The sequence below is a fragment of the Carcharhinus amblyrhynchos genome, chromosome 30, assembly GCF_965287045.1.
Source record: "Carcharhinus amblyrhynchos chromosome 30, sCarAmb.v2.hapA, whole genome shotgun sequence".
Lineage (NCBI taxonomy): Eukaryota > Metazoa > Chordata > Chondrichthyes > Carcharhiniformes > Carcharhinidae > Carcharhinus > Carcharhinus amblyrhynchos.
Window position 1 is genome coordinate 18363694 of NC_137353.1, and position 13157 is coordinate 18376850.

Here is a 13157-nt window from a genome sequence, read left to right on the forward strand (position 1 = left end):
CATGTTTCATTTACATTTATGTAGAACAATTCGCAATTATATAGCACCTTTATTGCAGTCTGAAAGTATAGAAGCATCATCAAACAAAATTTGACTGAGCTGCATTAGTCACCAAAAACTTGGTCAAAGAGAGTAAGGTTTAAGAAGCATTTTGAGCTAGAAAGGAAGAGTGTACTAAAGAGGACATTCCAGAGACTTGGGCCTCAGCAGCTTAAGACATGGCCACCAATGGTAATAAAACCATTAAAATGCAGTTTTAATGCAATCCCACATTAAAACAGGGGATGCGGGAGAGGGCAATGGTTGGAGGAGTGCAGAGATCTTGAAGGGCTCTTGAGGTGGAAGTAGTCCCAGAAATAGGAAGGACAAGGCCATGAAAGGATCTATAAATAGGATGTGAATTTTGAAGTTCAAAACAAGCCTAATAATCAACCAATCATCTGTAGAAATGATAAGTGATGAATAACGGTGCAAAATACACTCCCAAAGAGAAACAATGATCATACAAGTCCCCAGATTTGGGGACAATTCACCCACGGCCAACAGAGGCCATTTCTACCCAAAACATTCACAGTTGTGATGTATAAAGTAAGGAAGGATGAGACTGATGACTGTGATCATCATCTGTGGTTAGCACCCAGGGCCCGCTCACTATCTGCCTGATGCCACAGGAATAGTATTTGCCCCTTAATACTAGGAAAGTGAAAGATCAGTTGGCCAATGTTGAGAAAGTCAGGTGTTCCATTCATCAGAGACCCTGATCTCCCAGGACAAGTGACTGAGACTGGGTTGCCCTCATCTTGCATTAAACACATACTTGCAGTGTGATCAAGAACTCACTCACCAAACCAGTGCAGGCACCAATACAAAACACTAGGATCCATTTCACCAGCTCGTATCGCCTGACTCTCTGTTTAAATGAAACAAAAGTTAATCGCAGCAATCACACATAGCAAGGAAAGCAAATGGAAAGTAGAGTTAACAGCAGGCGTTAGAGTAGTGTGGATTGGGTTTAAAAAAAAGTATTTTTGCTCACGTTAGTTTAAAAGGAAGAACAAAAAATGTTCAAAATACTCAAAGTCTATTAGCATCTGAAGAAGAAACAGTTAATGTTTCAGGTGAGCATCAAGGGCTTGGACCTGAAACATTAATCTGTCTTTTCTCGCCATAGATTCTGATTAACCTGCTGAGTGCTTCCAACACTGCTTGGTTTTGCTTTGGTTAAGTTAGTTTGGTAAGATTTCATTCAATCACAATACAAGATGATGTCAAGATGATGCTCACGTAAAGGAAATCTTGAACTCTCTCACGTTTTTCTTTTTTATGGATGTGGGCATCGCTGCCAGCCATCCCCAACTGCCCTTGAGGAGCAGTTAAGAATCAACTATGTGATCTGGAGTCACATGTAGGCCAGACCATGGTAAAAATGGCAGATTTCCTTCCCCAGAGGACATCAGTGAACCAGATATGTTTTTATAACAATGGTTATCATTAGATTTTTAATTCCATATTTTTATTGAATTCAAATTTCACCATCTGCCATGATGGGATTTGAACCCAGGTCCCTAGAGCATTACCCTAGGCCTCTGGATCACTAGTTCGATAGCAATACAATCAGACCACTGCCTTCCCGAATGCCAAACCTTTGGGATGCAGGAAGTCAATGGGCTTCAATTTCAAAACTGAAACTGATAGCTTTGTCCAATGAAAATCTATCGTGGGTTAAGGAACAAAGACACGGAAATAGCATTAAAATACAAATCAACCATGGTCCAACTGAATGGCAGAACAAACTTGAGGGACAGTTAGTCTCCTCCTGTCCCTCGTTTAACTATTCCTTTAACACAGCTGAATGTCTTGAGGCAGTTCATAATCAAAGAAGAATTGTTGAAGTTCAGTCACTAAAGTGGGGAGAAGCCATGCAAATTTTAATTCTGCAAGATCCCACAAACATATTATTGATGTAACCATATAATCATTGCTTAATAGCATTGGTTGAAGGGTAAAGGTTGACAAGGATAAAGGACAGCTTCCCTGCTCTTACTTGAATACTAAGATAGGATCAATGTTCATCCCAAATGGCAAAGGGGCCTTGGTATAACCTTGCATTTAAAAACACCACCTCCAACACTTCCTTGACGTAAGTGTCAGCCTAGTTTTTGTGCTTTGCCGAGTGGGGTGGCGCTGCTGCCTCAGAGCGCCTGGAACCCGGGTTCAATTCCAGCCTCGGGTAACTGCCTGTGTAAAGCTTGCACATTTCCCCCACGTCTGCATGGGTTTCCTCCCACAGTCCAAATATGTGCAGATTAGGTTGATTGGCCATGCTCAATTGCCTGTTAGCGTTAAAGAGATTAGCAGGGTAAATACGTGAGGTTATGGGGATAAGGCCTAAGTGGTATCATTGTTAGTGCAGACTCAATGGGTCAAATGGCCTCTTTCTAAACTGTAAGGATTCCATGAAAGCACGACTTTCGGGATTAGTTGCAAGAGTTCTTTCACTGTCAAGACTGGCATTGTTTATAGAGATTGGTGGGGGGTGGTTCTCCCATCTCCCGAACTGCTTTTGTAGCACAGCAGGCTGGGAGACTCTAGCAGAGGTTGTTCCGCGGGGTCCCTGCTGGGCACCACAGCCTCGAGAACTTCTGGCACTATCAGCTCCATGCCAAAAATTGGCATGGAGCTGAATAAAATGTGCAAATTAGAATTTTAATATACTTTAAATATTATTAGCAGAAGTCTCCGAGTCCGCTAGCCTCTCAGCCCCTCACCCCACCTCTCCCAGCCAGGAGTAATTCATTCCAGCAGGGTTTACTATAGCTCCTTACTTGCAGGGAACTGATAGCCCAACCCCATAGGAGCGAAGGGGGGCAATCAAGACCCCTCCCCCAGAGGGTCAGGTGCAGGGGTTGCCCCTAGGCATTGCCACCTTGGCAGTGCCAGCCTGAGCCCCTTTCACTGCCCAAGGGGCAAAGTGCCAGAGCCCAGGGGTATCTTAGCATTTCCCATTGGGCATCAGGCAGTGTCAAAGGGGCAGGTCCTCATCGAGGTCAGGCTCCCACTGCACTCCATATTGGGGCCTACTGACAGAGAGAGGAGGCCAGCGATCAGGGCTGGCCATCAGGGTGGGAGGTGGTTGGCCTGCTGGGGGTCAAGACCGTGAGGGGATGGGGGAAATAGGAATGGGGGAGAGGGGCGTTGCGGTGAGCAGGAGATCAAGGCAAGTGGGAGGTGGGTGGGGGTTGAGTCGAGGCTGGTCCATACATGGTTGGGGCGGCTTGGAGGGGCACAGCGATCAGGCCGTGGGGGGAAGAGGGGTGCAAGACCAGCGATAAGGGGTCGTGAGGCTGACCAGAGATCAGGAGGCCAGCAGTGTGGGCTACTGCGCATGCATCAATCTCGGTGCTGACAGATCAGCGCACACGCAGAGGCCCACTCAGACCTAAATTGCTGCCTCTCCAGTGGGAATAGGCTGTGGGAGATTCATTTTGAAATTCCCACTAAAAAAACTAGCGTAATTTACTCCCGTGGTTTCCACTCTAAATGGGGCATAGTATTTATAATAGGAAAACAATGACCAAACATGGTCTAGATTTTGTTGCAGGGTTGTGGGGGTGGGTGGTGTTCATGGTAAATTGTCAACATTCCCTGTTGTTAACTCCCTGAAGCTGACTGCATCTTCAGGATATCATGCATGCATAAATTCATGTGGAAGTCCTGAAATTGTGAATAGTCACTCCAGGTCCAACAGACTGCACTGGCATCCATCATCCATTCTCCAGAGATGGCAATCAGGAGATCACCAAAAACTGTGACTCTCCCACTCCCACATCACTGTCAGAAACTCCACAGAAAGTTACATCTTGTTACTAGGTTTTTAAAACAGTGATGCAATTAATGAAAGTATTAACAGAACTGGCCCTGAAAAAAAATTCTACATGTGTGGTGTGCTGTCAAATGATTAATTAATAAATTTAAGCTAACTTTTGTTCTAAAGTTTCTTCTAGAACTCATTTTTAAAAGAAGCTTTTTTCCCCCAGAATAGTAGCAATCATGAAAATATTGCTAAAAATACGAAAGATTGAGTAACTTAACATTCAACTATACAAAGTATTCAGAAAAGAAAAAGAGATAAAAAGATGGGTGACAGCACTGATATAGGAATTACAACAGTGCCAGAAATGTAGGATGTTCAAGGGGGCAAGGACAAAATCCAGCTGGCTGGAGTTGAGAAGCAAGAAATCAAAGACAGATAGAGGTTCAAATCTGCTCGCAAATAACAAAGATATGCAAGAACTATCTAATTAATAATATTCCAATCATTATTTGGGTAGGGAAAAGGGAAAGGAATTTCTGAAAAGTGCTCAGGAGAACTTCCTTGAATATATTATCCGTCCAACTAGGAAGGAGGCATTGCTGGATCTGGTGGTGGGGAAGGAGCTGGGCCAAATGGTTGTGTCTGTGGGAGAACTTTTGGATAAGAGTGATCATTATATCATAAGGTTTAGATAAGTAATGGAAAAGAGAAAGAAAAACTTAAAATGGATTCTAAACTGGAAGAGAGAGACATTTAGTCAGGATAAATGGAACCAAAGTCTTGACGAGAAAAACTGTAATGAACATTGGATGATTGTTAAGGAAATGATGTTTCAAGCACAGGCATGCTCATCTCAACAGGAAGTAAGGGAACCAAAGCTAGGGCTCCTTGAAGGATTAAAAAAAAGGGAACACGATGAAACAAAAAAGGACACATAGTGCCTGTTATGTGAATTCTTCTAGCAAGAACGAGGCCAAAGAGTGAAGTGAAGAGGAAAATAAGATTAACAAAGAGAGAATATGAGAAGTGAACGACAATCGACAAAAATCCTCTCCCAGCACGTAAACAGTAAGTGGGTAGTAAGAGGCAGGAGGATGAGGAAGGTTGCAGGGGAGCAGCTATTAGGAATAAAGGATGCAATACATGTTCAGGGGTGGAAAGTAAGGCTGGAATACTCAATGAGTACTTTGTATTAGTATTCACTGAGGAAGAGGATGCTGAAAAAAAAACTGGTAGAAGTGGAGAGAATAGTGGTAGTTGATGGGTAAAAATTGATAGACAGAATACACAGGAAAGGCTCGTTATGCTTAAGAGTCCAATGGATAGTTCTGAAGAATTTGCAGGGCAGAGACCTATGGTGCAACATGCAGATATCTTTGATTTTTATCGATCAAGAGAGCTGTTAGCAAAGCATGCAGGATCTTGGTCTTCATAAATAAAGTCGGAAAGTTACACTGAATCTTTTCTAAGCTCTGGTTAGGCCACAACTAGAATACTGCTTCCATGCCACCATGTCCTAGGAAGGATATGAAGGTTCTTGGGAGATGCAGAGATTTTGCACGATAGTTCCAGTGGTGAGGAAATTTAGCTATTGGAGCAAAGGAAATAGGGGGGCAGGAGAAGTACAGTAGTTTCTCAATGTACCTTGTTATCCAATGTTTCCAGCACCTCCAAGTATGGCTCATTGATGCACTTATCATAATCCAAACTCTGCCAGAAAGAGAAAAGTCATCAGGCATAACAGAAAGAGAACAATACTCAAAGAGGGATTCTAATAGATTTGGAAGCCAGGAATCTTCTGTGACAGTACTCTCATTTAACTACAATCATGAAACTCGCAGTGAGGATTCCATTTGGAATACAGTTCAGGAACAGTTACCAAATGACTGCCAGCATCAGGACTGACCCAAATCAGATTAAAAATACAGAAACACAGTATAATCACCAACAATATACATAACATAAAAAGCATTATTTATTAGGAACCTTCCAAGAACCTTTTTCAAGAAAGGGAACAGGGATAGCCCAGGAAATTACCGACCGGTGAGTCTGACCTCAGTGGTTGGTAAGTTGATGGAGAGGTTTCTGAGGGACAAGATTTATGAGCATTTGGAGAAGTTTAGAATGATCAGGAATAGTCAACATGGTTTTGTCAAGGGCAGACCGTGCCTTACGAGCCTAGTTGAGTTCTTTGAGAATGTGACTGAGCACACTGACGAAGGAAGAGCGGTAGACGTGGTTTACATGGACTTCAGCAAGGCGTTTGATAAGGTCCCCCATGCAAGACTTCTTGAGAAGGTGAGAGGGCATGGGATCCAGGGGGCTTTTGCCTTGTGGATCCAGAACTGGCTTGCCTGCAGAAGGCAGAGAGTGATTGTGGATGGGTCTTTTTCTGCATGGAGGTCGGTCACCAGTGGAGTGCCCCAGGGATCTGTTCTAGGACCCTTGCTGTTTGTCATTTTCATAAATGACCTAGATGAGGAAGTGGATATATAGAACATGACAGCACAGTACAGGCCCTTCGGCCCTCAATTTTGCAATTATAATATAATTTTATATTATATTATAATTATAATATTATAAGCATTACCTCCCGACTCCTAAACTCAATCCCTCGATTAATGAAGGAATTTTATAATATTATATATTATAATAATATTATAAGCCAGTTCTGGATCCACAAGGCAAAAGCCCCCTGGATCCCACGCCCTCTCACCTTCTCAAGAAGTCTTGCATGGGGGACCTTATCAAACGCCTTGCTGAAGTCCATGTAAACCACGTCTACCGCTCTTCCTTCGTGCATTATAATTATAATGGAGGGATGGGTTAGTAAGTTCGCAGACGATACGAAGGTTGGTGGTGTTGTGGATGGTCTGGAGGGATGTCAGAAGTTGCAGCGGGACATAGATAGGATGCAAGACTGGGCGGAGAAGTGGCAGATGGACTCCAATGCAGATAAATGTGTAGTGGTCCATTTTGGCAGGACCAATGGGATGAAGGAATACAATATCAAGGGGAGGAGTCTTAGCTGTGTTGAAGAGCAGAGGGATCTTGGGGTCCGGGTCCATAGGACTCTTAAATCGGCCTCGCAGGTGGAGGATGTGGTCAAGAAGGCATATGGTGTACTGGCCTTCATTAATCGAGGGATTGAGTTTAGGAGTCGGGAGGTAATGCTGCAACTTTATAAGATCCTTGTCAGACCCTACTTGGAGTATTGTGCGCAGTTCTGGTCGCCTCACTATAGGAAGGACGTGGAAGCTATTGAAAGGGTGCAGAGGAGATTTACAAGAATGTTGCCTGGATTGGGAGGCATGCCTTATGAAGATAGGTTGAGGGAGCTGGGACTCTTCTCCCTGGAGAGACGAAGGTTGAGAGGCGACCTGATAGAGGTTTATAAGATGTTGAGAGGAATAGATAGGGTGGATTCTCAGAGGCTATTTCCCAGGGCTGAAATGGTCGCTACGAGAGGACACAGATTTAAGGTGCAGGGAAGCAAGTACAGAGGAGATGTTAGGGGTAAGTTTTTCACTCAGAGGGTGGTGAGTGAATGGAATTGGCTGCCGTCGGTGGTGGTGGAGGCGAACTCGCTGGGGTCTTTTAAAAGACTTCTGGATGAGTATATGGGATCTAATGGGATTGGGGGTTATAGATAGGTCTATGGCTTAGTAGGTATAGAAGTGAACGGCGCAACTAGTGGGCCGAAGGGCCTGTTTGTGCTGTAGTGTTCTATCTGTAACCTTCCAAGATTATTTATAAATCGCTTGTTGGCTGAACTACAAAACTGCTTCACTCCTGGGTATCAATTTTTCTGCAAATATATCATATTTTTGTATACAAAACCTTCACACTCTTCTGGATTAGGCTTGCTAAAACACTTCAAAGGGCTGTTAAGAGTTGACCGTATTGCTGCAGATCTGACATCACAAAAAGGCCCCAGACCAGGAAACAACAGCTGAAGTCCCTCCCTTAGGGAGATTAGACAATCACTTTCTCAAAGAACAAAAACAGCCCGGGAAACAGGCTCTTCGGCCCAACGAGCCCACGCCGCTATTTTAACATTACCAGTCACCCCTCCACCCATGACCCTTATCTATTGTTTATGGCATTCCACATTGAGGGAAACTAATTTAGGGACAATTTATTACCTCCAATCAGCCTAATAGCACATCTTTGGGGTGTGGGAGGAAACCGGAGCACCCAGAGAAAACCCATGCAAGCACAGGGAGAATGCGCAAACTCCCACAGACACTGGCCCAAATCCATGTGTCCGCACAGCAAACAGTGATGGTCACTGAGCTGTCGTGTTGCCCAGCATCTGGTCCAGTTTAAGCACACACTAACGACATGAAACACAGGCTACTCTTGAACATTCAAGAGCAGCCCTAGTGCGACCCATCGCGTGTATGCCCCTCGTTGGACAACAAGGCGGACCGATTTAAAACCTGTGAATTAGAAGAGAAAAACATTAGTATCAGGTGCACAATTTTTATTCCAGATTTATTTAGTTGAATTTTCCAGCCGGCGTGGTGAGATTTGAACTCATGTCTCTGGATTACTAGCCCAGGCCTCCCGATTACTTGTCCTTACATGACTCTTGGCTACCAATCCCCAAAATTATACCCCACCTATATAAATCACCTAAATCCCTCAAATAGGTTTCAGCCTGTGCATTCAATATATAACCCATCTAAACTCCTTTATTAGATTCTAGATAGTAATTCTTTCCCTCATATTTTGTGAATTCAGAATTCTCTATTTTCAAGGTGTCATTGCACATTACAAAACTACAATTTATTATTTGCAATTGCTACTCTTCTGAAATCATTGCAGTAATGTGGTGCCCGTGTCGCCCATAAAGGCAACTTCTAGCTACAAGAAAGCTTGTAATATCAGCCACACACAGCTATTATCAATATCCACGAAAATTTGGGGTTTGCAACAAATGCTCACTTGACAAAAATGCCCAAAAATAAATAGAATTATAAACATAAATGCTCATTTAAGGAGTTTCTTCACATTCAGCTCGATATGTCATGCACCAGCAGATTTAACAAAAGGGCTGCTAATCTATTCGTAGCAGCATGTTCCAGAACATATCCCTTGGGTATAGGATAGGACCAGTGAGAGTTTGAAAGAACAGCTGTTGAACAAAGAAGTAGCTGCCAGCAGGTTTTGAGTTTAATTAAACCATTAAATCACTTGGTCTTTGCACAGACACTAGTGTGGTCTAATAGTGCTAAAAAGAATTTCTCAAACAGAGTTGCTTTGCACAAGAGAAGGGTGGGAGCCATCAGACTGCCAAAGCTTTCGCTTGCTAGTGCATGGCTGGGAAGTCCAAAATGAGGAAGAGAAGAAAATATATGAATAATAAAGGCCTAGTTCCTTCTCTCAAACAATTAAATGTCAGTGTGTAGCATACAGGAACAAAAAGGTTGAACATACACAGGTTCCCTGTTCACTTACATACCTCATAATCTTTCCGTGGCAGAATTTCATCCTCTTCCTCATGTGTCTCTCCTAGGATAGTCTGTAACAAACAAAGAACGTTGCACGAATTCAAATTCAATTAAATACCAGGCAATCGAGAGCCCAATAACCATAAGTACTGACTATACTTTCTCTTCTCAAAGGGCCTGACATAAATTGACAAATACTGATGACTGCAATTACAGAAATAGGAGCTTGACACTAATATTAACTGGCCTTTTTCTCTTCCTTTCATTCAGAATCATTACATCATTGCAGTTAGTGGTCAAATTATAGTCTATCAAGGATAAACACAGGAAATGTTCACGATATCTGTCAATCAGGGCACTAACTGGAACACTGCAATCTCACAATCAGTCTGTGCAGACCACTCACCTCCCCCCCCCCAATCGAAGGCTGCAATCTTCTGATATAATTCCACCATTATGATCAGTTGTAACCTCCCCTCCTACCCCAATATGTAGAAATATTACAAAAATGATCCATCATCTCCAGCAACAAACCCATCCCTTTTCCGAGCCCAGGAACATTCATCATTATTGAGCTCTGCAAAGTTGAGTGCATTCCCTGGATTCCTTCAGTGGCCAAAATTCCATTGATCCAAATTTGGAATATATTCATTGATTGAGCATTCACAGCACTCTGGGATAGAAAGTGAACTATTTCAACGTATTCACCAAAACTAATTTCACTTTCACATCATACTCCATCTGCCATCTTCTTTTCTGATCACTTAACAGCCTTTATCTACTTGCAGCCTTCCTCACAGCTTACACTCCCACCTGGTTTTGTTTCATTGGCAAAGCTGGATGTATGACATTTGGTCTCCAACCAGGCACAATCCTCTTTGAAAGGATCGTTCCTTGGTTCCATCCAAAATTGCTCATCCCTTATCTGGAGATGATTACACATACACACACAAACACATATCCTTCCCCCCCCACCAGTTCTAGACTCTGCAGCCAAGAGAAACGGCCTCCCAGTATCTACCCTGTCAAACTAAAAATATCACGTTTCAAGTTCACACCCTCAGTCTCCTAAACTCCAGAGAATATATTGTTCAATGTCACCTCATAATACAGCTTTCACCTCCCAGGAGCAATCTAGTGAACCTCTGTTGCACTTCCAAGAAGTATATTCTTCCCTAATTAGGATCAAAAGTCCATACAGTACTCCAACTATGGGCTCAACAGTCTCCACATAATTCCAGCAAGACTTCCTTATAATTCTGCACAATCTACCTTGTTTAAAAAACTCTATTTGTTTCCTCATTGCTTGCTGTACCTCCCTTTTTAAAAAAATTCTGCTTTTCCATTCTTCCTACCAAAGTGAACAACTTCACACTCAACACCATACTCTACTTGCCATACTCTTTGCTGATCACATCGCCTATAATCACCCGCCTCCCCTCTTCCCCCCAAACCCCTGCAGCCATCCTCACAGCTTACCTTCCCACCTAGTTTTGTTTTACTGGAAAACTTGGGTATATGACATTTGGTCCCATCAGAGTGAAGTGCCGGAAGATTGGAAAACGGCTAATGTTACACCGTTGTTTAAGAAGGGTGCCAGGCAAAAGGCAGGGAATTATAGGCCAGTTAGTTTAACGTCTGTTGTAGGTAAAATGTTAGAATCCATCATCAAGGAGGAAATAGCGAGGCATCTTGAGGGGAACTGCTTGATAGAGCAGACGCAGCACAGTTTCGTTAAATGGAAGTCGGTCTGACAAATTTACTGGAGTTCTATGAGGATGTGTCTAGGGCGGTGGATAGAGGAGAGCCGGTGGATGTGGTCTGTCTTGATTTTCAGAAGGCGTTTGACAAGGTACCTCACAAGAGGTTATTGCCGAAGGTCAGGGGACATGTAGTTGGGGGTAGGGTGTTAGCGTGGATAGAGGATTGGTTGTCAAATAGGAGGCAGAGAGTGGGGGTCAATGGGTGCTATTCGGATTGGCGGTTGGTGAGTAGTGGAGTGCCCCAGGGGTCGGTGCTGGGGCCTCAGCTATTTACCATTTATATAGATGATCTGGAGGAGGGAACCGAGTGTATGGTGTCGAAATTTGCTGATGACACCAAGATTGGTGGAACGGCAAATTGTGCGGAGGGTGTGGAGTCTACAGAAGGATCTAGATAGGCTGGGCGAATGGGCCAGGAAATGGCAAATGGAATTTAATGTTGGCAAGTGCAAGGTGGTCCACTTTGGTAGGAATAATGGTAGGAAGGATTATTACTTACGTGGCAAAAAACTGCAGCAGGCGACGGTGCAGAGGGACCTCGGGGTCCTTGTGCATGAGTCGCAAAAACCCAGCCTGCAGGTGCAGCAGGTGGTCAGGAAGGCGAATGGGATGCTGGCCTTCATAGCGAGGGGGATTGAATATAAAAGTAGGGAGGTCTTGCTGCAGCTGTATAGGGCATTGGTGAGGCCGCAGCTGGAGTACTGTGTGCAGTTTTGGGCGCTATATTTACGCAAGGATATTTTGGCCTTGGAGGGAGTGCAGAGGAGGTTTACTAGGCTGATACCGGAGTTGAGGGGGTTGAGCTATGAGGAGAGGCTGAATAAACTGGGCTTGTACTCGTTAGAGTTTAGAAGAATGAGGGGAGATCTCATTGAGACGTATAAGATGATGAATGGGATGGATAGGATAGAGGTGGAGAGACTCTTCCCGCTCAGAAAGGACAGTAGGACTAGGGGGCACAGCCTCAAGATAAAGGGGGGGCAGTTTAGAACGGAGTTGAGGAAGAATTTCTTCACTCAAAGGGTGGTGAATCTCTGGAATTCTCTGCCCGTTGAAGTGGTGGAGGCTACCTCACTAAATATTTTTAAGAAGCGGGTTGATGGGTTTTTGATAAGAGAGGGGATTAAGGGTTATGGGGAGAGGGCGGGATGTGGAACTGAGCCACGACAGATCAGCCATGATCTTATTGAATGGCGGGGCAGGCTCGAAGGGCTAGATGGCCTACTCCTGCTCCTATTTCTTATGTTCTTATATAGGCTGTAAAGAGTGGAGACCCAAAAATTGATCTTTACAATATTTCATTTGTTACACCCAGCCATTTATTCTTATTCTTCATTTCCTGTCTGCGATTCAGTTTTCAATTCCATGCTAACATTTCACTCCAGAAGCTCTAATCTTGTGTGCACCTGACTAAATGCCTTTTGAAAAGATGACAGTGACACACCACTACTTACATAGAGGGATCAGTAACTACACCTATGATTTGAGGTGACAGTCATACCAAAGAGGACAGTTCCAGATCGCTATTAAATTAGCTAACCTTATACTTCAGAGGTGGGGGGGGGGGCGAAAGTACAGGTGGTCTGTACTGCTAAATAAGAGAGGGGAAGAAATCAGTCTTCAGTTACCCCTGTTGAGGAAAAGCATCTGTCTATGGGGGTTGGGAGGGGATGATGCCGAATGATGCTCCCCACAGACGAAGAGCTACAATCGGACAATGGCAGGAGCTGGGTGAAGGAACAGGTGTAAGAGCAAGAGGTATGATGGATAGAAAATGGGGCGACGATGAGGAAGTCACAGGGACATGGAGGGAGAGCAGACAGAGCTGAGCCGGGGCAGGCTGAGGTAACTAGGAAATGCTCCGGGAGCAGTTCACTGAGCAGGAGGGGTGGGGACTGAGGCCGGAGTATGTGGTGAATGAAGCCGGTCATAGCAGTGAGGCCGGCCACCCGGCAAGGCCTGCACCCCTTCCCCTCCCTGCTCACCAGCTCCTCGGGGCTACGGCCCTCTCTTTCCCCGCAGCAGCAACACCGCAACCGCCCGCTCGCCATCGCCACCCCACGTGACCCCCGTCTCACGTGCTCCGATGCTGCCAATCACCGGGGAGGGGGCGGGGCGCTGAGG

At 44.4% G+C, this 13157-nt stretch overlaps 1 protein-coding gene across 2 annotated transcripts in view; it reads right to left on the minus strand.

The window, feature by feature from the left end:
* The window catches only part of clcn6 (chloride channel 6), a 50987-nt gene extending 37889 nt beyond the window's left edge, over positions 1–13098 (minus strand). For both annotated transcript variants that reach the window (XR_013889663.1, XM_080214887.1), the window contains exons 1-4: positions 13019–13098; positions 9282–9341; positions 5459–5524; positions 845–910 (exon numbers count right to left, since the gene is read on the minus strand). Coding sequence is in view for 1 of the 2 variants with exons in the window: in XM_080214887.1 (XP_080071013.1) it covers positions 845–910; positions 5459–5524; positions 9282–9341; positions 13019–13084 (258 nt within the window). In the remaining variant the exon portion in view is untranslated. The remainder of the gene's footprint in view (positions 1–844; positions 911–5458; positions 5525–9281; positions 9342–13018) is intronic.
* Between the last annotated feature and the right edge of the window lie 59 nt (positions 13099–13157).